The sequence below is a fragment of the Pelmatolapia mariae genome, linkage group LG20 (genome assembly GCF_036321145.2).
Source record: "Pelmatolapia mariae isolate MD_Pm_ZW linkage group LG20, Pm_UMD_F_2, whole genome shotgun sequence".
Taxonomy (NCBI): Eukaryota; Metazoa; Chordata; class Actinopteri; order Cichliformes; family Cichlidae; genus Pelmatolapia; species Pelmatolapia mariae.
This window is the reverse complement of record NC_086244.1, coordinates 2,562,803-2,585,770: the sequence shown is the minus strand read 5'-3', so window position 1 is coordinate 2,585,770 and position 22,968 is coordinate 2,562,803. Positions and strand designations below refer to the sequence as shown.

General features: G+C 44.0%; 1 protein-coding gene across 1 annotated transcript in view; it reads right to left on the bottom strand.

The window, feature by feature from the left end:
* Positions 1-222: 222 nt before the first annotated feature.
* Positions 223-22,968, bottom strand: part of LOC134618307 (IQ motif and SEC7 domain-containing protein 1-like) — a 105,807-nt gene continuing 83,061 nt past the window's right edge. The window contains exons 12-17 of the mRNA XM_063463656.1: positions 21,577-21,702; positions 19,583-19,682; positions 10,922-11,083; positions 9,282-9,509; positions 8,670-8,719; positions 223-7,926 (exon numbers count right to left, since the gene is read on the bottom strand). Coding sequence (XP_063319726.1) covers positions 6,682-7,926; positions 8,670-8,719; positions 9,282-9,509; positions 10,922-11,083; positions 19,583-19,682; positions 21,577-21,702 — 1,911 coding nt within the window. The 3' untranslated portion in view covers positions 223-6,681. The remainder of the gene's footprint in view (positions 7,927-8,669; positions 8,720-9,281; positions 9,510-10,921; positions 11,084-19,582; positions 19,683-21,576; positions 21,703-22,968) is intronic.

Genomic DNA, 22,968 nt, shown 5'->3' with positions numbered 1-22,968 from the left:
CGTCACTATTCATGTAGGAATTTCTGTATTTTATTATTTTTGCCAGCTTCTGATTGGACTCTTAATGTGATGTGACTTCTTGTGTATATAGGCAGCAACAGATTTACAGTTTTATGATGAAGTTTGATGAAGATTGTGATTTCCACCCGCTGTAATGCTGCACTGAAACAGCACTTGAATGAGAAATCAGTGAAACAAAGAGGACACGTGTTTCCATCCACATGAACAGATTTTTATATCTTTAGAGCAATAAATATTTCCACTTCTTCCATTTCTCTGCAATTTCAAAAACAAAGTACAAGTAATATATATTTATATACACAGCTAAAATTTTCCATACGTAATTTTTAAAATAATGTCGTCTCTGTTGACACATATTTGACACTTTACTCGTACAATTTTACAAGGACTATTCCAGTCTCTCTTTGCTCTACATTATAAACAAGAAATATGTCCTCTCCAGAAAGCGGTCCAGCAGCTTGGACACGCCCCCCGTCCAATGCCATTGTATAGATGCACACAACACAGACTGTCTTTACACAGGAACAGAATCATCCAACATTTTTTAACTGTACTTGAAGCAGATCTGATGTGCTTTGAATCTTGAAAAATGTTCCCTGTTTTGCCTGCTGCAGTCAGACCAGATCTGTTTCTCCAGGTGTTTAAAAAACATCAGACCTTCCATTCCCGATGTAAACCCAGCCACAGACAAACTGAGCAAAGTGAGTACTCGCAATGTTATTTTCATTTAACGGCTGCTATGTACATTCATGTTATAATACAGTTTCATTCAGTGCAGATACTGTAATAAATACCACATGCAAACCGATAGTGGAGAGCAGACCCGGGCAGGAGAAAAAGACCTAATTTAAGCGTTTAAAGGACCATACCTGCTTTTTTTCTGCATGTTCTTAAACTGGATATACTGTAAATTACTTTCACAAGAGTCCCGACACAATTTAAGCAGATTTGTGTCCTCCCAGACTGCAAGTTCATGTCTTCACAGACACTTGACTCCTGCTGCAGATAACTAATCAACCACAGTGATTTTTGTTCTTATCTCTTGCGTGTAAGAATTGACAGCGACCTCACAAAAGTGTTGCACCGACCTCCAATGGTAGCAAAGCAATCCAAGAACTAAAAAAAAAGTGGCCTTGAAACACGAAGAAGCAGATTTTGGCCTAACCCTAACCCACAGACACTTGGCACATGGTGGGCAACAGCTCGCCAGGAAGCCAGGACGTTTATATGTCACCGGTTACTGTTTTGGTCTACAAAGACTAAATCAGGGGTTCTCACAGTTTTGATGACCAAGTGGCAATTTAGAAAGAATTTAGAAAGCACACAGTTTAAGGCAGTACAGGCAAAATCTAGCATTCCTAGAAACACGAGAGAAATCTAATCTGACACGTGCATGTTAGCAGGTGAAGTTTGACACAGCTGTCCAGCAGTGTAACTATTATAGGCTGTTTCCAGTCATGCCTGCCATGGGGCGAATAGACAGTAATCAGCCTGTAGCATATATATATATATATATATATACTTTTTAAAATTTATTTATTTTTTACTGTGGACCTGTTGTAAAACAAACCCAAACAAACAACTGAAATTTCTATAGCAGAAAGTGAAAAAACAGGAACTTTACAATCATTTCTCTGTTTCTTTTATGTAATTACTCTGGTATAGTGTGAATGGTCTGGCCCCTGGGCCTTACATTTAACACCTCTGACTTAGATCCTTATTAGATGTTACCAGTGATGGATGATTTATCTGCAGCAAGTGTCAAGTTCTCTGCAAGTGAAACTTAAACTGAACAGTGGACATAGGAAGGTAACAAATCTCAACATGGTAGCGCCGTAACACAAAGTAAATACGGTTTGAAGTTCATAACCATGCAAATGAGGGGTATGGAACTTTAAGATGGGATGTTTACTGAGGATGTGCTTGGGCATGCACTGAGACTGAGTGAAATGCTGTGTATTCCCTTACGAGGTAGGTTTGATCCAGTGCTCCTCGAGAACTTTGTTTTGATGTTTCTGTGGTGTTTGCCGCTTTAGTCTGGAGTCGACGTGGTTACTGTAAGGCCTTTAGAAAGAGACAAAGTCTTTCTGCAGGTGATTGTAGATGCATGCTATGGCCCTACGGTCCAAAAATTCTTAGCAGCTCAACATGAAGTGTTAATTTCAATGTTGTTTGATAGCAGAGGTGTTGCTTGTTTCCATTAAAAGGGTGAAGAGAGGCTTTGTGATGATTCAGAGGTGTGCAGGCGTGTGTTTGCTTGAGCATGCTGTGGGTTGAGTCAAAGTAATTATCACAGTCTATAATCAAAATATTAGAAGAACTTGTATGTCAGTTACAGAAAATCATTATTGTTTTTTTTTTTTTTAAAATATATTAAAATGAAAAAGGATTGAATACTTCCATAAGATGCCCAAATCAGAAAAGAAAAAAAATCTCACATTATAAGCACATAACAAAATTAAAAATGCTAAAAATACAAAACAGCCCAAGGAGTACAGTATGTTAGTAGAAGCTTGCCACACAACAATATTGATAATAATATCAGTAGCACACTCTAAAAAGTCAAAGGGGTTCTTCAGATTGAAAACAACAGTGAACCCAAGATGGTTCCCTGAGGAACGCCGTCAAACGATTCCAATATGTGACGGTATTCCCACAAACCTCGCACACTAAGGACTTTACTGTTCTCACTAAGAAGCCCGAATAGCCTGAAGAACCCAGATGAACTTTGGTTTTTAGAGCACACGTTTTGTTAAGTCAAGCAATTCTGAACCTCAGTTACAGATTGATGCTGTTGGCCCCACTGAAAATAGAACACACTGTACAGTTAATATCTACAGTTGGTGCATTCACGTCATCACAGGGAGACTAAAAATATGTCGTTAATGTTTGCATTCAGAGGAATTTCCCATCATCCACCAGTTAAACTCTGGCAAATATTTATATGAGGCTGACTAGCAACCAACACTGAAAGTTTCATTTCTAGTCAAAAAATGCAAATGGCTGGTAAAATCGTTCAAGTGGTGGAAGAACTTTCTACCAGCCATCACGGGCCTCCTGCCCTGACATCCGGTGAGACTGATTAAAGGAAGAAAGGAAAGGAAATACACTTCAATACTGGCATGGTAGATTTGAACTCAAAGTGCAAAAATGTGTAAAAATGAGTTTGTTCAAGAAGATTTCACTCGGTGCGGTGTGACAGTGAAACATGTTCTGCACTTCAGTCCTGTGAGATGTTAGCGAGTCTTTCGAATGAAATTCGGTCCAGGTTTCAGGCTCCTTTGTGTCTTTGTTGGATGAACAAGGCGACGAGCGGCTCAGTCCTTCAGCCAGACTTTTAAAAAATGCAGTAAATGGCTTCGATTTGCTGTTTTGAATGGACACAAATCATTATATTATTGATTTAGACGCTGAACTGTCTTTGTATTCCATGGAGGTCTTTTGTGAACATTATTATTTATATTGTACCATCACTATGTCTGAAGGCACCTTATTCTCTATTTTGCCACACATCAAATGGGATTAAAGTTGATTCACCCTCCAAGTTTTTCACACGCTAACGCAGTTTGGACTGGGTGGGAAATTAACTCTTATTTTCAATTTATCATATTTTTTCAATTGTTTTATATCTTAGTAAAAATAATGGAGAGTTTCTAACTACTGCTGAGAACCCAAGAAAGTGCAGAGATGAATCTGAGATCATCTGGATGAGTAGGTTCTTATTTATTTGAATAAAGCTTGCTCCTTGTTACCAGTGTTTTCTACTCATTACATATGAAAGACAGGCGTAGGTGCTGAAGCGCCTTAAATCCGATTTATTTCTGACGGCAGTCAGTCAGAGGGCAACTAGTCTGGTTACAAAACAAAGGCCGGCTGTATCAAGTTTATTGGAAAAACACCCTTTGACCCACTTGTCTGAAACCTCAGTAAAGACTAACCTGAGGACTTTATAGTCTCAGTTGCTATATTTAATTCTATGACTCTGTCACACTGGACTAAAACTGGGACCGCAACCTCCTTATGGGAGGCCACCTGTCTCCAAACAATTGCAGTCCGGCTCAGACTGACTGGTGAAGGCTTGTACAAAGACATGTTAATCAGTCCGAGTCAGTCTGTGCTGATAGGCGTACATATTCTGCATCTCTGGTGGCGGTTGCATTCTGGTTAAGCTCCTACACCCGTGTCATTCTGGAGTGAAATCGTCACCCTGCAGCACTACGTCACTACTTGTGAAGGAATTTCTGAATTTCTGTTTCAAATCAATGAGGTTCGACTGTGGATGTAAGGATTTCATGTGAACGTCTGTGTCTGTCGATGGCAGCAGATTTGCACTGATCACAAACAGATTGCATGTAAATGCCTCATTCAGTCACAGACTGGCAGCAGATCGATAGCAGACCGACTCGTCATATTGCATTTTTATCGATATCTCGATGCACCAAAGTTGCTCTGACGATGGCAGTTAGCCGTGAGTTGTCTGAGACCTGGCCCCCATCTTTGAAACAACCACTTCAAAGGCAACAAGGTCACAAGTGGTGGTGCCACAGTGTCTTTGCCCTAGTGTGACTGAAGCATTCTTCCAAGCCTCCTCTTCTGCTAAGTGCCAAATCTAAAGCAAAGTCTTAACCCTTAAACGTGCCTTTAAAGAGTTGTAATAAAGAGAGCGGGACAAGAAGAAGTTCTGATAGTTAAAAAAATCCAGTCTGATTGTCTAAATCTTGTTTATTACAAATGAAACCTGGCGTGTTTTATTGAATTTCGTTTCACTGTCGTCTTTGGTTTGTTGTGACAAATGACTTCAGTCACTCACTCATGCAGTTAAACACACAACCACACATCATGAGTCTGTTTATAGCTGCCAGCTTTTCAAATCAATAACTTTATGATCACCTGCATGTGATGAGTTTAGGGGATGTCAGTAATTTAAAATAAAAAAAAGTACTCTCCTGAAATAATCTAAATAATATCTGTCTGTGCATCTAAAGACAATCACTTGTATTTATTTTCTTTACGGCTCTGTCTCCTAATCCTGATTTCAAGGATCTTTATCTGAAGATGTTTAACATAATTTAGTGAAGCCTCATTAGTTCACACCGTTCTGCTGTGAACCAAAACAAAAAGGAACCAACAAAAATGAAACATTTTAAACTTTTGATACGTTGTGATAAAGATTGATTATCAGAATTATTAAACGAGTCTTGCGTCAAAATGTTGGTTTCGTAAAGTAAATTCAAGCCTTTAATTTCCCACCCAGTTCTGTTAAGATGACCATCGATAAGTTAGAGAGAGAGTTACACCTTATTTAACTTAACCTGAACAGTTACATCACTTCGTTTAGGTACCGCAGCTCTCATTTCCCTGTCCGGCAGCTTTGGGCCCAATCTCCGTCTGTGGCAACGTAGAGGGTCACATACAACATGGAGCATGAAGTACAGCTGAAAGCTGGAGTATTATATTATCAGAGTATATTATAATTTGTGACAAATTCAGGCTTATGCTTTCATATATACTTAATAACAAGGGAGAGCATTCACAGGTTTAGCACAAATGATCAAATAAATCCCCGTTACATGAGGAAATAATTGGGAATTTTTTTAAAGTCCCAATCCAAAACAACAGCGTAGCAGTCCCTGCTGAAACCCTGTAATCCACAGACGCTAAAGGCTTTTAGTTATTTTTGCAAAGGTAAAAAGACACCTGGAGTGTTTGTTATGATGGCTTATTTAAAGGTTTTAGAAAGTTTATTGTCCACCTAGACGGTCAAGTCTTCCGTATTCTTCACTTCTTATGGCCAAATAAATGCTGGATTGGGGCTTTAAATCACAACAACTCCCTCCCCCTGCATATAGAAGTTTAACCACAGTCACACTGACACTTATTAGCTATTGCACAGGTCATGCATGCCTGTCTAAGACACAGAAACTGCACCATATTAACGCTAACCACCTCTGCTTGTCCGTAACGCCTCATGGCTTGTAAATATGTCAACAACCAAAACAAGAGTGCTTTTGTGCGGAAAACAAGGTGGTGTAAGACGACTGTGTTTTTTGGAAAACGCGACCCGGACTCGTTTCGTTCTCCGCTCTCTGTACATTATGTCAGGCGTAATCCTTGGGATATATATTCTCAGGCACTGTTCCCTTCACGTCTGGTCCCTGAACCGTTTTTTTCCACAACAGCACACAAATTCCTACGATGTGGCACGAACACTTCCCCTGTCGATGAAGAACTACAAATATGTCCTCCCAGCTCACCTCTGAAGGGCACTACGGGGGGAAGATGAGGACGTTTTCACCAAGACATCGGGACAATGTGGGTGTTTTTTCTTCATCTTCACGTGACTGAAAACGGCATGATTCACGTTCTGGATGCTTTTCGCTCCGCGAGCAGCTTTTTCTGGGAGGATCTGCTCCCTGTAAGAAGCATCCGTCAGTGTGTGTGCGTCTTTCTACCTGCGGGGGAAGTGGATGTGGAAATAACACAGGCTGAGAAGTTTCCTCTTCCCCGCTCTCACCGTTCTCCTCCTCACCAGGCGTCCGCTTTCATACGGCTGCATTTGTCCTCCCCCTCCTCCACCTCTCCTCCTCCCTCTCCTGCTCACTACCACCCCCCGGCGGCTCACTGCAGGGTGACGCGCCACTGTCCTAGACTTCTGCCTCCTCACACGACCGTGCTGATCCGGCTGACGGGCTTGGATTTGGGGCCGCCCCCTTGGCCTCCCCCCACCCCCGGGGGGTGCGGGGAGAGCGGGGCGGTTGACGGGGGAGGCAATGGTGAGTGCGGCGGGGGAGGCGGGATGGACGAAAGCGGTGGGTACTGGGGGGTATATGGCTTCGGAGGCGTCTGGGTGACGAGGCGTGCTGAGGGAGTCTGGGGCGGCGGGGTGGAGAAGATGAAGTGGGTGGAGGGGGAGGCGGACGGGGACGGGCTGAGCGGGGAGTGTGTGTGCACGGCGTGGTTGTGAGAGTGTGTGTGAGCGTGGGGGTGGGGCTGCGAGTGCGAGATGGTCAGCGGGAGCTTGGCCCCTCCACCTGGCCTCCCCGCCGCGGGGTGCGAGTGGAAGAGTCCGTGTGGGGTAATGGGGGTGACAGGGGAGTGCGGGGACAGCGGTGGCGGCGTGGTGAAGCCTGACGCCATGTTGTAGCGCGGGTGCGGAATGACGACATGTTGCATCCTCTGATGCTGCTGGGTATGAGAGGGAGCGCAGCCGGACGGGCCTTGCCGTCGGGGTGCGGAGAACCTGTGCGAGAGGACGTGATGCTGCGGGACGCTCTGCATGTGGTAGCGGTGATGGTGATGGTAAGGTGGGGGTGGTGTCTGCTGCTGCTGGTGCCCAGTAACACTGACTCCGCCTCCTCCACTGTTGGCGTGGCAATACTGGGCGTGCAACGCTTGGAGCTTGGATTGTGCCCCTGCCGTACCGCCTCCCCCTCCAACTCCTCCCGAGTCCGACAGCCCGAGGTTGGGCGATGGGGAGGGGCATGGGGAAGGGGAGGATGGGTGGGGGATGGGAGGCGCGGGGGCGGGGTAGTGGGGGGGTGATGATATCATCAGGGGACTCGGGGGACCCTGTGGAGGGGGTGAGGTCATCGTCAGGGGACCAGGAACTTTGCCTCTGCGGCTGCCGAAGAAATTCCCTAGTCGGCCTCCGCCAGTCGGTCCGCCCCCTGCCGGCATCCCTCCGCCGCCCCCAACCCCTCCCCCGCTCGCGAGTGGGGAGGTGGTGACCCCTCCCTGGTTGTGACAGAGCCCCGGCCCACCCCCCACCCCCGTACCGGGGCTCTGAGTAGGGCGGTGTGGCCGGTAGGCTGCTGGAGATGTAGGAACCATCATAGGGCTGTAGGAAAGACCTCCATCAGGCAGAGGGCGCTGCTGGTGAGGCCGGGGGCTGCTAATAATGGAACCCTGAGAAGAAAAGAAGGAGAAGAGTTTAACATACTGGGTCAGCATTTACCTCAGATTCTCACAGACCATCTCATCTTTCTGATGGAAAAAAAAACCTTGACATGAATCATGCAGATTTTAGGACAAACGTGCAGAAGAATCACCGAAGAGGTTAAAAGACAGACAATAGAAATGCACACACTGAGCTCCTGAAGGTAACGTGTCTGTAACGTGCTTTTCTGCCACAGAGGAAAGTAATTATTGATGACTGAAAGATAGATCACGAAGGCCTGTCAATCAAAGCAGCCATGCACCAGATAATTGAAGTGTTAAGACGTAACAAAATCCAAAGGGACGAGCGTCTAAAGAGCCTCAAGTGGCCACTAGAGGAACAGCAGTTTTGCGGCTTCTCTTCAGTCTTGTAATCCCAAGGATAACATTTTCAAATATGCCTTATAGGAGCAACTTTACACTTACGTTACTTTACATTTTATTCTTCACTTCATGTTTTACTTATTTCACAGAAAAGGCCTCAGTACTCAAGAGAACTTTAGAGAAAGGCTGACCCATCCTATTTTGAAGCTAACACGGTGGCTAAACTCTGAAATGAAAAAGGGACATGAATACAAATGAAGCCATGTTTCAGCGCTCACGTCATACGTGCACAAATATTTTCACAAACACAAGTTATGAATCAGACAAACATGCATCAGCAGGGTGTGTGACAGACGGCATGCTGGGAAGTCGTGTCCCGCCCAACTTACTTCGATGGTACTGTCCAGTGACCCCACACTGTTCCTACGACCCCGCTTCCCTGTCACCCAATCAGAACGAGGCAGGTTAAAACGTGGTTTCACATGCATTCTTCACTCAGTGTAAACACAGTTTTTTCCACTCTTTGATCTGTATGATGTCATGAAAAGGGAATACCCTTATATGGTCATCACCTACACCTTCTTCCTGCTGTTCAAACTTTTTATTAATGAGGCTGACCAACCTGATATTTACATACTTAAATATTTGTGCATCAGTGCTAATTAACAGAAGGGTGTATTACTTGTATTGGCTGGTTAAATCACAGCAGTAATCCACACAGTTTCCACAGTAACTTTTTGCATTTTCATGCTGTAGTTCCCACAGTTATCCAGCAGGTGGAGACAGAGCACCACAGCATCACATCAAACTTCCATCTTACAGCGGCATTTTACCATTTTAGATTTCATCAGTTGCATAAGAGCACAGGTTTGCTCTGACTCGATACATCATACTAAAAACCTGGAGCTGCAGAACTTCTGTCGCAGAACAGGCAGAGCGAAAACCACACACATCTGTAACATGTGAACAAGGTGAGCCTTGCATCGTACACCTGTCCTCACCTGTCTCTGAGAGGTCTCTGAGCGACGAGCTGAGTGCCGTGCGCTTGAGTCCGTCCACTGTTGCGTACGTGTCGTCGAGGCTCGGCCTTCCCAGGGTACCGTTCACCACCTCACTCTTTAAGGTTCCTCCACCGCTGTTTGCCCCGCCTCCTTGAGTGCCCATGCCTCCCGGTCCTCCCCCTGTCAACACGCCAGGACGCATGACGCCTTTCTGCTTCTCGAGCTCAGCTGAAAGGAAAAAGAAAAATCAGGAAAGCTGTCATTAACAACAACTCGCTGGATTGCTGTTCACTGCAGATTTGGAATCTACTGCTGGTGAAGTCAGGCGTGGAGGCTTGAAAGGCAACACATGCAGGCTAAACAATGCATTTATAATATTGAAATATTTGAATTTGCACATAAATAACTGAATTATAAGGCTGGAGCCACAGTGTCAGCAGTAAATTTGACCCATCTATTTTCTGCCCCTTATCTTGGGGTGTGGGCAGTCCTAAGCAGAGATGCTCTCCTTGTCAGACACCAGAGTGTTCTCACCTGGACATGCCTGACACCCCTCACCTAGGACGCGTGGAGGAGGAATTCGATGTGTAGAAGGAGCAGCTCTTTCCTAAATAGCCGAGCTCCTCACACTGCCTCTAATGAAGAACCCAGAAGTACGCCACTCATATTCTTCTGCTCACTAGCCGCAGCTTGAGTCCACAGACGAACGTCTGAATGTAGATCGATCGGTAAACCGATAGCTCAGCTACCTCTTCACCACAACAGGCAGGTACAGCATCGCTGCAGACACCACACCAATCAATTTGTCAATTTCCTGCTCCCTTCCTCTCTCAGTAGTGAACAAGATTGAGATACTTGAGCTCTTCCTCATCCTGGGGGAGCAACTCATTCCTCGGTTGCTGAAACCAGCAGCAAAAGAACTTCAGAAACCCCAAGGACGGTCCACGCTGATACTGGGAGGTGTTGTAATCGCAGACATATGGATGCTAAAATGCTAAGATGAGTTGACAGATATAATTGTTTGGCTGTTAATATATGTGAGCAGCCTGCCAAAGTAAAGTCTGTGTGTGGGAAGTTCTTCATATACCGTGACTGCTGGCAACCGGCCTGAACTCTAATGGTATAACATTTGATTTATTATTAGCTGCAGTGAGCACAAATCCAGAAGAGAAAAGAAATGAGAAAACAGATTCTGAAAATAGTCTTCTTCCAACGGCGCACCCTGTCCTAAGCCCCGCCCACCCCTCCCACAGTGCAAATCAGCTCATGTGGAATTCAAACCCCGCTCTCCAGACTCAAAGCTCTACTGGAACTCCTCTGCTGTGTATGAAAACACCTGTGATTGGCCAAGGTTTGTCTAAAGCCTGTGAGCAGAGCCCAGACGAGGTGCAGAAAAATGGTTGGATTTTTAAAAAAAAAATTTTGTCCAATGAAGCGACTTTGATTAAATAGTTATTTGTACCTGTGCAGCAGACATGCTCAAAGTAAAGTCCTGTAACGATCACCGCCAACAGCTTTTAAAGCTACAACCACGTCCACCACAACCTTTGTGTCCACTGCTGGTTTCAGTACTGCTTTGTGTAATTATCCTTTATTTAAGGTCCCACTGAGCCTCCCACTGCTGTGACAGGAACACTTACACTCCACCCTGTACTTCTCCATTTCCTGGACCTCTGCAATGCTCTCTCGGAGGTCAGAGGTAAAGCGTGCCCGGTCCTGCTGGCTCGGAGCGTTGAAGACAATCAGAACCTTCCTCTCTCCTCCGGGGTTCGCGGACGTCAGCCGGATACCGTGAGGATAATCTGAGTGAAACACAACACAAAGACATTTAACCTCATTAGTCCTCTGATCTCTGGATGGTTAGAAAGTGCCACCAGATGATTGTTGATTAACTTGAACTGTAATAGTTTCCTAAAAAGTAAAAGGACCCCCAAATTTTGCAAACACCAGCCACTAGATTATTATTTTACACTATTTTCGCTCTCCTCCTTTATGTTTGATTACATGATTGGTGGCGCGTACCCTGGAGCAGGGACGGAGTGCCACCAGCTGCAGCTGTTTCAGCAATCCAGTTCCCTTTGAAGGCCCAGCTCACCAGCACAATGTCATCTCTGCATCAGCAGTCAGTCTTGGTTCGGCCATCTGTTGTTATCTCTGCTCATCAGAATTCTGTTTAATCGCTCATGTTTCCCTTTGTCTGCACTTCTTTTGGTTCACCCACCTCCAGTTTCCAGACCTGCTTTGTCCTTTCGATGCTCTTCCCTGCTTCATTCTAACCCGAGCCCCAGCTTTGGTCTCAGTATCAGGCTCTCACTTACAAATCCAAGCCTAACTCCCAGTTTTCCATCCTCCATTTCTAGCTCCTTGGTATTTTCTCTGCTTAGCTAACACCAGCCCAGCTCCTCACAGGCTCTTTGTCAGCTTCCTTGCCGTGTCTAATAAACTGTCAGTAACCTGTTTGGGGTTCAGACTGCCTCTTTGTCACGTTTTTTTGTGATATTTTTTTCTGGTGTTGATAAATGGTCAAAAATGTAAAAGAGAGAGTAATTCAAATGAAAAAGAAAATACCTGCAACTCAAATCTGAAGTGATGATCGTGGAGGCAAGAAAGACGCCGCTGCACGCCCGCGTGCTTCAGGGGGAGCAGGGTGTCTTTTCTTCTTTTTTTGGATGTGGATATTTTTTGGAGACACAGTGGAGACGCAGGTAAAATGGCCTGCTGTGAACAGAACTCAGTGGCTGCAGTATAACATAAATAAGGTTTCCCTGCAGAGCTGAGAACAGGAATATAACTCTGATGAAGAGCACAGTAACGCTCCCTGAAAGTAGAATTCATAGTAGGAGTCTAATCTAAGGGACATTTCATCCAGAAGGATGGATCCATTCAATTTTTTTAAAGGGCTCTTTTTGCACTGGTTCCCTTCCCTCAAATCCTTCCTCACATCTCCAAGCTCTGCAAATCAAACAGATGTAATGTACGCCTCAACATGTATGGATGGAAAGCCGGAGGCAGACATGCATTAAAAGGAGGAGCTGGGGTGGAGGTGGGTTCCAAAGTGGCTTGCAGATGTGCAGCAACTGTATGCATTAAAGCGCATTTTATGTTGTATTTTTTTATCTGCTTTGATTGACAGTTGTACAGACTCTAAACTTTGTTCAGTAATGAAACTGAAGTAATTTAACAGCCTGTACTTTGAAAATAATTAATTGGTATTTGGAGCAGTCTGTGTTATTTTAATTTCATCAGAAAACAGTGTGCTGATCTCTGCGCCTCACCCCTCCTCACGGGCGGCATTAATCTGATTGAGAAAATAAGATTTGTGTACACGCACACACAAACCTTCCTACCTGCCTCCCATGCGACGTGCGCACACACAAACACACGCACCCACGCGGCAGATGCATGACTGTGCTGATGAATCACATGGGACAATCTGTCCTGGTCGCAGTCATCAGCGCCCAAGACCCATTTAGCTCCAACTGGAGAACCAGAACTGTCAGCAACAAAAAGCACCAACTGAACGAGCTCCGAGGCGACACTGGAACGACCGACTTATACGTGACACAATGTAATGTGATGCAATCCAGTCAAATACAGCGTAAGGAACAGAAGACAGCTCAAAATATTATCATCTCTGTCTCATGAAACCTACAGCCAACAGTGTCAGTCTTCTTTCTTTTTCAGGAGGCTGCCAAAGTTTAGTTTTAGTTAACCATGATGATGCTGAGAAATAAAAATAGGAAATCTTTATATCATGTGTTTACTGAGACTAGCATGTCATGGCTGTGAATCAGTTACCTTAATGTTCATCACAGCAGCTCATGAGACTGTCCAGTCCTGCTTTATGGCTGGAAATATCCGGATTATGTGAGAGCAAACCAAGAATCATCAGCTTTCTTACAGCTTTGGTTTGATTACTCCCCCTGGATATTCTTCTTGTCTAGTACGGCTTTAAACTGATAGCTTGTTGTTGTTAAAGAACCTTTCACTCTGAAACCTAAACTGAATTAAAACAAAATAAAAACAGAAGCTAAAGAAAATGAAAACCCTATAACTCTATTCTTCACATCTCTGGTATGGAATAGTTGGTTAAGTTTAGGAAAAGATTCAAATAGACCCTAACATAATGCTGACCACAGGTTTGAAAGCAAATTTCTCACATGATCACAAATATTTGTCTGTGTAAAGAGCTCCTTTAACTCTGTGAACCATACAAATGAGCCGTAGTCTCTTTACTGGCTGTTTGTGCCATGATTAGTAGCACTGCCTAACACATCACAGTGGTCTGCCACAAGAAACACACTGCAAAGACCCACATCACTGCCAGGTGAGAGCAGAAGAGATGAGAAAGCCGAGCATTGAGAATGCAGCTAAACCTGTAACTCTGCAGAGGTTGTTTCAGAGTTAATGTGAGTGTGTGGAGCAGACTTTATTCATGTGTGCCGGCAGAGTCTCAGAGATAATCTTATGGCTCCCTACAGGTATGTAATGTCCCTGTTAGGTAAGCCATGAGTTTGTGGGCGGCTCTGCTACATAATAAACAACCTCTTTCTGAATTTGGGAGCTGAACTCTCTCTCTGAGCGAGACTTCCTGTTAACAGGTGCTCAGGCAGATCTGAAACGCCAACAGCTCCAATCTGCTGCGTGCAACTGAGAGCCAATTCATCTCTGAAGAAGTAGAGTCTTGGAAAACATGCACACACACTTGTGTCAGGAATGACAGGAGATTGCATAATCGTGAGCTGTGCAGAGGCGCAGTCTGATTTTACCCAAGCAACACAGGAGAATTTCTATTATATCGGGAATGCTCCCGAGAGTGAATGAAGCTCTGTGGAGCTGTGGGATACAAAATGTCATTTTGAGGGGGTAATCTTTTTTTTCTGATGACGTCATGGCAACAGCCACCATAAAGCCTCCATGATGTGAGGCATACAGACTCCTAAGAGCATCACCTTCAACCACCACCAGCAGCTGCTTCTTATGTTTCTGCTGTGGTTTCACAGACACTCACACTGTCTCGTTAGATTTTTTTTTTTTTTAACAAGGTACAACAGCTGTCTCCTTCTGTAAATCCTTAATGGACCAATCGGCATGCATTAGCATTAGTTATCTTGTAACTAATGCTGCTGAGGAAGGACTGCTCAGTGACATTTGACAGACTGGATAGTTAAAGCTTACATGTTATGGCCCTCATTTATTTTAGCGTCTTTGAGCAAATGTGATGCCGGGGTATGAAATTAAAGTACACTAATATTTTGTTTATTTAGATGTTGCATGAAATTGCTAGGCAGGTTAACTATACTGGTTGGTGGTACTGTGGTAATGTTTAGTAATGCACTCTGTGAGACTGGTGCAGAGCAGCTGTGGTGTTCATGGTCAGTGTAAGGCTATACTGACAGCACAAAGTTCAATTAAATTTAAGATGTTGATGCTTACTAGATGACCTAATCAAAACAAATAGTCACCTCAAGGTGCTTCATATTGTAAGGCAAAGACCCAACATTAGCACAGAGAAAACCCCAGCAATCAGATGAACCCCTATGAGTAAGCACTTGACGACAATAGAAAGGAAAAACTCCCTTTTAACAGGAAGAAACCTTTGGCAGCCATCTGTGACAGTTGGGGGTGATGGAGGAAAACGGGACAAAACAGAGTGGAATATCAGCCCTGAGAGTCTGTGTAATATCTGTTTGTATGTTGCTGAAATCAGTTGGTTAGATGCCCTTTGAAGAGTACTTTACTCTTTACCTTTTGTACTCTGATTACAGTTCAGCATCTGTACTTTTTCACATGTAGTTCAGTAAAAAAGTTGAATCAGTACTTCAACCTTCATCAGAATATTTGTCAGGACAAGTACCTGCACTTTTCTATGAGTGTTTATTTTGGCCACCTCTGTCAAACTTAGGGTTAATGTCGTAAAGTGGCACATTTTAATCCAAACAATCTTTTCTTGACCAAATCAAGTGGTTTTTACTGTCTAATCATAACTACTGCCTGAAAGCAGAAATAAGAGACTGACCACAGTGTTTTAGCTGTTATGGCTGTGATTTATGTTACAATGTTCTCTGTAAAACAGGACTACTGTCCCTCAGACCAATACTGTAGCAGCCTGTACGACAGAGAGAGTCACCAAAGGATGCTCGGTGTGCAGCTGGACACCTCTGGGGCTAAATAAATCCAAACACTGTGAAATGTCCAACCTTATACAAATAAAGAAATAAAGACATTTAAAGCCTGACACAAAAAGCTGTGAGGTGGGTTACGTTTTATAACTCGGTTATAACTGGTTCCTGGAGTTATGGGTGTAGTAGCTTACACTGACAGACTTCCTAACACAAGGATCTGTACCCAGGATTGCTTTCTCACTGTCATGAACCTTTCCGTCCATCTTCGTGCAGTTGGTCTCCTCTGGAAAATAGTTTAATGTAGTTTTCTTACAAATAATACGGCTTACAGTGTCACCTGTTAGCTCGTTTACTGTTTGCACACTTTTAATTTGAAGATGATGACTGCTGGCTCCAACAATAAATAAATAAATAAATAAACAGCACGACAGGTAGCAAAATGCTAGCACTGGGGATTCAAAATGTTCAAAAAGTGTGAGACCCATGGTTGATTCCCATAATCTGAGGACATCAGGAAACCCCAGTGCACGCGTGTGAGACACGGTGTGAATTTGTGCCCTTTTAACTGCACCTAGCAGTGGTGGTGGTGTAGGCACTTCTAGGTGCTTCTACATCACTTAGCTGTTAAGTTCTATTTAATCACTTCAAATGAGACTTTAGTTTTGTGTCAGCTGAGATTTTGTGGGAGGTTCTGCATCGTTTCACGTATATATTTATACATACAGGCTCTTTGAAAGAAAGGGGTGGGTATGTAATTTCAGAGCCGAACTCTCTCTCTGAGTGAGGGATCCTGTTAACAGGCGCTCAGGCAGATTTGAAACACCTCCAACTCCAATCTGCTGCGTGGAGCTGAGAGCCAATTCATCTCTGCTGAAGAAGCAGAGGCTTGGAAACCACACACGCCCACACACACACACACACAAACAAACATAACTCTATAGGACTGTGTTAACGTCGTTATTGAAAAATGTGTTGGTTGAATGAGTCACGTTTTGAGAAACGTTGTCAAGCAGCCTCGTTTTCAGGTTGACAGACGTATATTTAGGAAATCCTGTGATGTGCTTCCACCGTTCCTTTCAAACACGGCTTGTGTTGTTGGTGCTGACTGACGGTGTCTGTCTTTTAAAGAAACGGCTGGCAGATAATTGTAATTGGAAAAGGAAGTAAAATAATGTTTTGCCAAGTGATTATTAACAGATTGTTGAGAATGTTTCCAACTAGGACAGAATCTCCAATTTTTGTTTTTTATATGAAATCCAAGAGAAAGTGTCCTGCCCGTACCAAACGAAGGCCCGTGACGTTAAAAACACAGCCATTGCTGCCTTTAGCCCAACTTCAAAACCCTGTCGTGTAAATGTTGGTCAAGCTTTTACAAATGAGCAGCAGTTTTAATTATTAACCCACTGAATGCATAAGAAATAAGAATATGTTCTTTTGTTTTTTGTGTTTTGACTGCCATATCTAAGCCATTATTAACTTTTAGGTAAGTTGATGTAGTTATTGTTTCCCCTTTTTTCGACTGGCTGGCATGTATAATATGTATTACCCACCTGACGGCTGTGTCTGGATGTTTTATGGCACCAAACTGCAAAAACTCACCTTCACAAGTCCAAAGGATGAGAGAGATGTAACCTAAAGATGGCATTTGTGGCTGGTTGGTTCAACACTTATGAAATGCCCCAACAGATACTAGATGTATTGTGATAATGTTAAAGACGGATCCTGATGAATTCCCGTGACTCCGACATTTGGGACGGTTTTTATTTGAAGCATCGCAGACATGCTGAGTGATACAGGCACCTCGCAGGGTGACGTCTCGTCTCCTTAAACCCTCCTTGTGGATATGCTGTTACCAGATCACTACACTTAGCTACGCTGCAGCTTTCCGTCCCCTCAGACTGTACACACAGCAGCTGTACAACAGCCCTTGAGTACTAACTCTGCATCTTTTAAACCTCTGTGAACCTCTTTTACATTCTGCCATGAGTACAGCGATAACACAATGACAACCTGCAGCCGTGTAGCCTCGTCCGTTAGCATGGACGGAGAGTCTGACATTATGATCAAAGAAATCAAGAAAGCTTAATTTTGAACTTAGCTGGTATTTTACTTTAGCTGATACCTCCAAGCTCTTTGTCTAAGGAGCTTGGAAAGAAAAGCGTCTGGACTTCTTTAAGTTGCTTGAAGACGTTTCACCTCTCATCCGAGAAGCTTCTTCAGTTCTAAGGTCAAATGGCCGAGAGTCCCAGATTTAAACCCAGTGGGAGTATCCCCCCAAAGAGGGACAAAGGACCCCCTGGTGATCCTCTAATCACATGAGCCAAGGTGTGAAAGCGGGTGTGGGACCTAATCAGCCAGGGTTTCGGGTGTGCCCATTGTGAAACCTGGCCCCACCTTGTCATGTGAATTCCTGAGGTCAGATGGTCCAGGATGTGAGTGGGCATTAAGGCGTCTGGGGAGGGAACTCAAAACTGGATTATAGATGGCAGACAGTTGGTGTCGTAAACCACCGCCTCTGTTCAAAGATGGTCGCTCACAGTGGACATAGATGGCCTCTTTCACTCCTCTTTCAAACCATCTGTCCTCTCTGTCCAAAATGTGAACATTGGCATCCTCAAAAGAGTGACCTTTATCCTTAAGATGCAGATGGACTGCTGAGTTTTGTCCTGTGGAGGTGGCTCTTCTATGTTGTGCCATGCGCTTGTGAAGTGGCTGTTTGGTCTCTCCAATGTAGAGGTCTGGGCATTCCTTGCTGCACTGTACCGCATACACCACGTTGTTAAGTCTGTGTTTTGGAGTTTTGTCTTTCGGGTGAACCAGTTTCTGTCTGAGTGTGTTGCTGGGTCTGAAGTACACTGGGATGTCGTGCTTGGAGAAAACTCTCCTGAGTTTCTCTGATACACCGGCTACATAGGGGATGACAACGTTGTTGCGTCTGTCTTTCTTATCCTCCCTCGCTGGTGTCTGATCCTAACTGGGCGTTTATAAAGTCAGCTAAGAGGCACAGAAAAGAAAGTGAAAGAGGCCATTTATGTCCACTGTGAGCGACCATCTTTGAACAGAGGCGGTGGTTTACGACACCAACTGTCTGCCATCTATAATCCAGTTTTGAGTTCCCTCCCCAGACGCCTTAATGCCCACTCACATCCTGGGCCATCTGACCTCAGGAATTCACATGACAGGGTGGGGCCAGGTTTAACAATGAGCTCACCCGAAACCCTGGCTGATTAGGTCCCACACCCGCTTTCACACCTTGGCTCATGTGATTAGAGGATCACCAGGGGGTCCTTTGTCCCTCTTTGGGGGGATACTCCCACTGGGTTTAAATCTGGGACTCTCGGCCATTTGACCTTAGAACTGAAGAAGCTTCTCGGATGAGAGGTGAAACGTCTTCAAGCAACTTAAAGAAGTCCAGACGCTTTTCTTTCCAAGCTCCTTAGACTACGATGACCTGGATGACTGAGAACCTTCACAGACTCCAAGCTCTTTGTTCATGTGGAAATAATATAAGGAAATGCAGACACATTAGTTTAGACTTTCCACATTTTTTTAAATGTTTTTCAGTTCCCATAATCATAACTTTTATTTTTATTTCTTAAAACATGAAGTTAACAAGCAGGTATTTGCTTACTGAAGCAACTAACACTTTCTCCATTTCCCCTGCAATCAGCGATACCAAATTACGTAGGACGTTCTTGGAAAGAGACCTGCAATTATGTGAAAAGCTGCCACAAAATTAGCAGGAAGTTGCAGGACTTGTCAATTAAACTGTTGTAATTCTACAGAGATTCACTGTGAAGATAATATCAGCATGCTCAGATTCAGAGTTTCTCATAAAGAACAAAATATTTGAGTAGCTCGACAACAGCAGCAACTTTTTCAGTAGGATGTCAAAAACATGCTTGGAAATATCCTTAAATCGAGCAAGGCACTGAGAAATGAGCTGGCAAATCCACACAGACAACACGTGTGCAGCGATCAGGGTATTCATATATTTACAGCACCATGTGTTTCATGCATATCTGCATGTGTGAGTGTTTTCAGTGGGCCTGCTGACTGCTGGGTAAAAATAGAGTCAAGCAAGTACAAAAAAGAAAAGGAGACATAGAGACTAAAACGAGAGAGGCGGAGGAAGATGGATGAGAGGAGGCAGCAGAGGCAGAGAGCTGTACTTACAGGTGTTTTGGAAAGTGTGGACCTGCATGTCGACCAGAGGAAACGATTGTCTGAAACTGTACGTCACAGAAGTCTTCTTCTTTTGGAAGATCTTTGTCACCTGAGGAGGAGGAGGAATGAAAATGAGGGAAAAGAAGGTAAAGAAGATTTGCTGCATGAAAATACACACAAACACCAAAACACCGACAGGTACTGTGTCGAAAACAAGCAGATGTGCATCTGTAAAAAACTTTAAAAAAGAAACAAGTGAAAAGAAAATATAATTAAAATCTCTCTGTGGGAAGCTCCTGGTTACTGCAGACACAAAACACTGTCAGAGAGTTTAAACCATGACCAGCGAGTGAAGACTAAACGAATCAACGAGTGGAGAAAAATGTGAAATTGGGTATACGAAGGTCAAAGGTCGAAATCTGAACCAAGCTCTCCCAGCTGATAAACCTGGGGCCTGTCTCAATGTGCGTACTTGTGCGTACACTCTCGTGTACTCGTGATACGTCATCAGTCGGAGACCAAGTAATGTTCGCATCAAGCCGAGAACGCGAAAAAGTCCCAGATGTGTTCTCGCTCCGCCCGTTTTATCCAGCATGCATCGGTGGTGACTTGTGTGGACTTGGTACAGCTAAATATCCCAGAATGCATTTCGTCCAAAACTCAAACGCGGCAATGGCGGACAAGCGGGGCTAAAAACTTTTAAATATTACTCTTTCTGGGTCACAAAATAAACTTTTAAGTTATTTTCAAGCGAGAATGTAGCTGTGTAAGCTTCAAATATCTGCTCGATTTATCAAGATATCATATATTTCCAAACATGCTCCAATGTTTTCGGAGACGTCTGTGACCCACCAGCTCCATAGCAGACCGCGAGGTCGAGGATCACTAGAGCCGGCGAGAACAGCGGACTCTCGGCACATCGTTTTCAACCCCCCCGCGGTCTTTTCGCTACTCAGGTTAAACAAACCCCAGCAGCTGTCTATTGTATTGAGTGTCCACTAAAATAAAAATAAAAGCGTTCTAACATCTCACCTGCTTGTTTTTATTAAGACATACATCTACACTATTTTTATTAATTGAGATTTCGCTACTGAGGTTAAACATGATATATAAGTCACGATTAAATCGGTTTGGCTGTAATTAAAGTTAAGCTTCATAACATGTTACTCACAGTTAAATTAAGAGGGGACGGCAGGAAAAACTCTGGACCTGTGACATCATCAAGTACGCTGGTGTTCCAATTGTACAAATTGCGAGTCCGGACTGGCGTACTTGAGAATTGAGAAAGGGCCCTGGACTTCTTACTGATTTTGCTTCAGCTACTGAATCTTAGCACCAGTGCCTAAAAACATAACAGCAAAAATCAAGCAGCATCTGACCAGAAAACTGAGAATTTGAGTTGGTTAGCAAATAGCCAAATACTGAGCGTCTCCTTTAGCTGCGGTTTGGTCTCCACTCACTCCAGTTCAGCTGCACTCGCTCACTCGACTCTAAACTCTGCAGTTTGCTGCTGAGCAGGTTGTTGAAGCATGCATGACGAAAACAGTGGAGAAAACCAGAAACTTAAAGTCTCAGTGGAGAAACACGAGACCCGATGGGTAAAACTCGCTGACAAATCCTGTTGTTTTTGGTCTTTTCTCGTAAAGTCACGCTGTCAGACTTCCTGACATTTCTGGAGCACTGCTTAAACATGAGCAGGGCATTATGGGATAAAATGGTGCTCCAGTGATGCAAAAACCCTTTTATCTCACATGTGAGTGAATCTTAAGGTTGTGCAAGAATCGGTGGACGCACTGGTCCTTAAATGGTGCAATAACCAAACACACACTCTGCAAAGTCACACTAAATGACTCTGTTTTCCACTAAATCCACAGCTGACGAACCAGAAGCGCGATGCAAACTTAAACCTAACCTTGGTTTAGATTTAAGTGAGTTGTTCTGGTGACTTTATATCCCTGTGAGAAGCAAAAGCACATGTGACGCACACAGAGTGAATCGTTTACCATAAGCAGGTCGTTGAACAGGAAGACTTCTCTCTGGTGGACGCCGCTCCTCTGAGCTCTGTTTGGATCGGGAACCTCGAACAGCTGACAGCAGCATACCAACCTGCGATGAGGCAGCGACAACACCTGCAACACACACAGACAGACACACACTTCTGTGACCTGCCCTGTATCAAAAGGTTATTATGCCAAAGGTTATTATGTACTAAAAAAGAGACAGGGATAAAAAAGAGTATAATTGTAGTTAAATGCAATGATTTATGTTAAAGCATGTCGGATTTTTGATCTCTGAAATGTGACTGAATGACTGTGTGAGCAGATTTATGTCCCTGCAACATAAAATGCAACTATATTCTCATGCATAACACAGATAACACTTCCTGACACTGATGTGGGACCTGCAGAGTCACATTGTCAGTGGACTGAGTGATAACTCAAGACTACGGATGGTGGAACATACACAGTTTTATCCTGTCACTTAAAAAGTCATTATTGATGCCACTTTAGTTATTTATAGCTATGGTGTTGTAATAACAGTAATTACATGTAATTACATTACATCAAGCTGAAACTGATACTGAAATCCTACAGCGATGAAATTCATGAAACCTGTTGGAACACATGCAAAGGATCCATTCATCCATCGTCCTGTCTATCCATCCATCCAACCACCCACCCACCTGTCCAGCCATCCATCCATCCGTCCATCCATCCGTCCATCCGTCCATCCATCCATCCATCCAACCACCCACCCACCTGTCCAGCCATCCATCCATCCGTCCATCCATCCGTCCATCCGTCCATCCATCCATCCATCCAACCACCCACCCACCCGTCCATCTATCCATCTGTACCGATTGTGAAGCACTTTGGTCAATTCTGTTGTTTTCAAATGTGCTACACACATAAATTTTGAATTTTGAATTTGAATCTGTCTATCCATCCATCCAACCACCCACCCACCAGTCCATCCATCCATCCATCCATCCATCCATCCATCCATCCATCCATCCACGTGATTTAAAAGACTGGACAGACTCCGCGGTACGAATATGAACAGGGAGGTTATTCCAGAGTCTAGGTGCTACAGTTGCAAAGGCCCGGTCACCTCTAAGTGCTCTATTGGGATTGTACAAGTGGAGGAGTTCGGAAAGATAGCTGGGCGCTAAATTATTTAGAATTTTAAAAGTGAACAAAAGAATTTTAAAATCTATACGATATTTAACAGGGAGCCAATGTAAGTTGGCTAAAATTGGAGTGATGTGTTCATAAATTCTAGTACCTGTTAAGAGACGCGCAGCTGCATTCTGAACTAACTGAAGCCGGTAAAGAGAAGAGTGTTGGAGGCCCAAGTAGAGGGAGTTACAGTAGTCCAGTCTGGATGTGATAAAT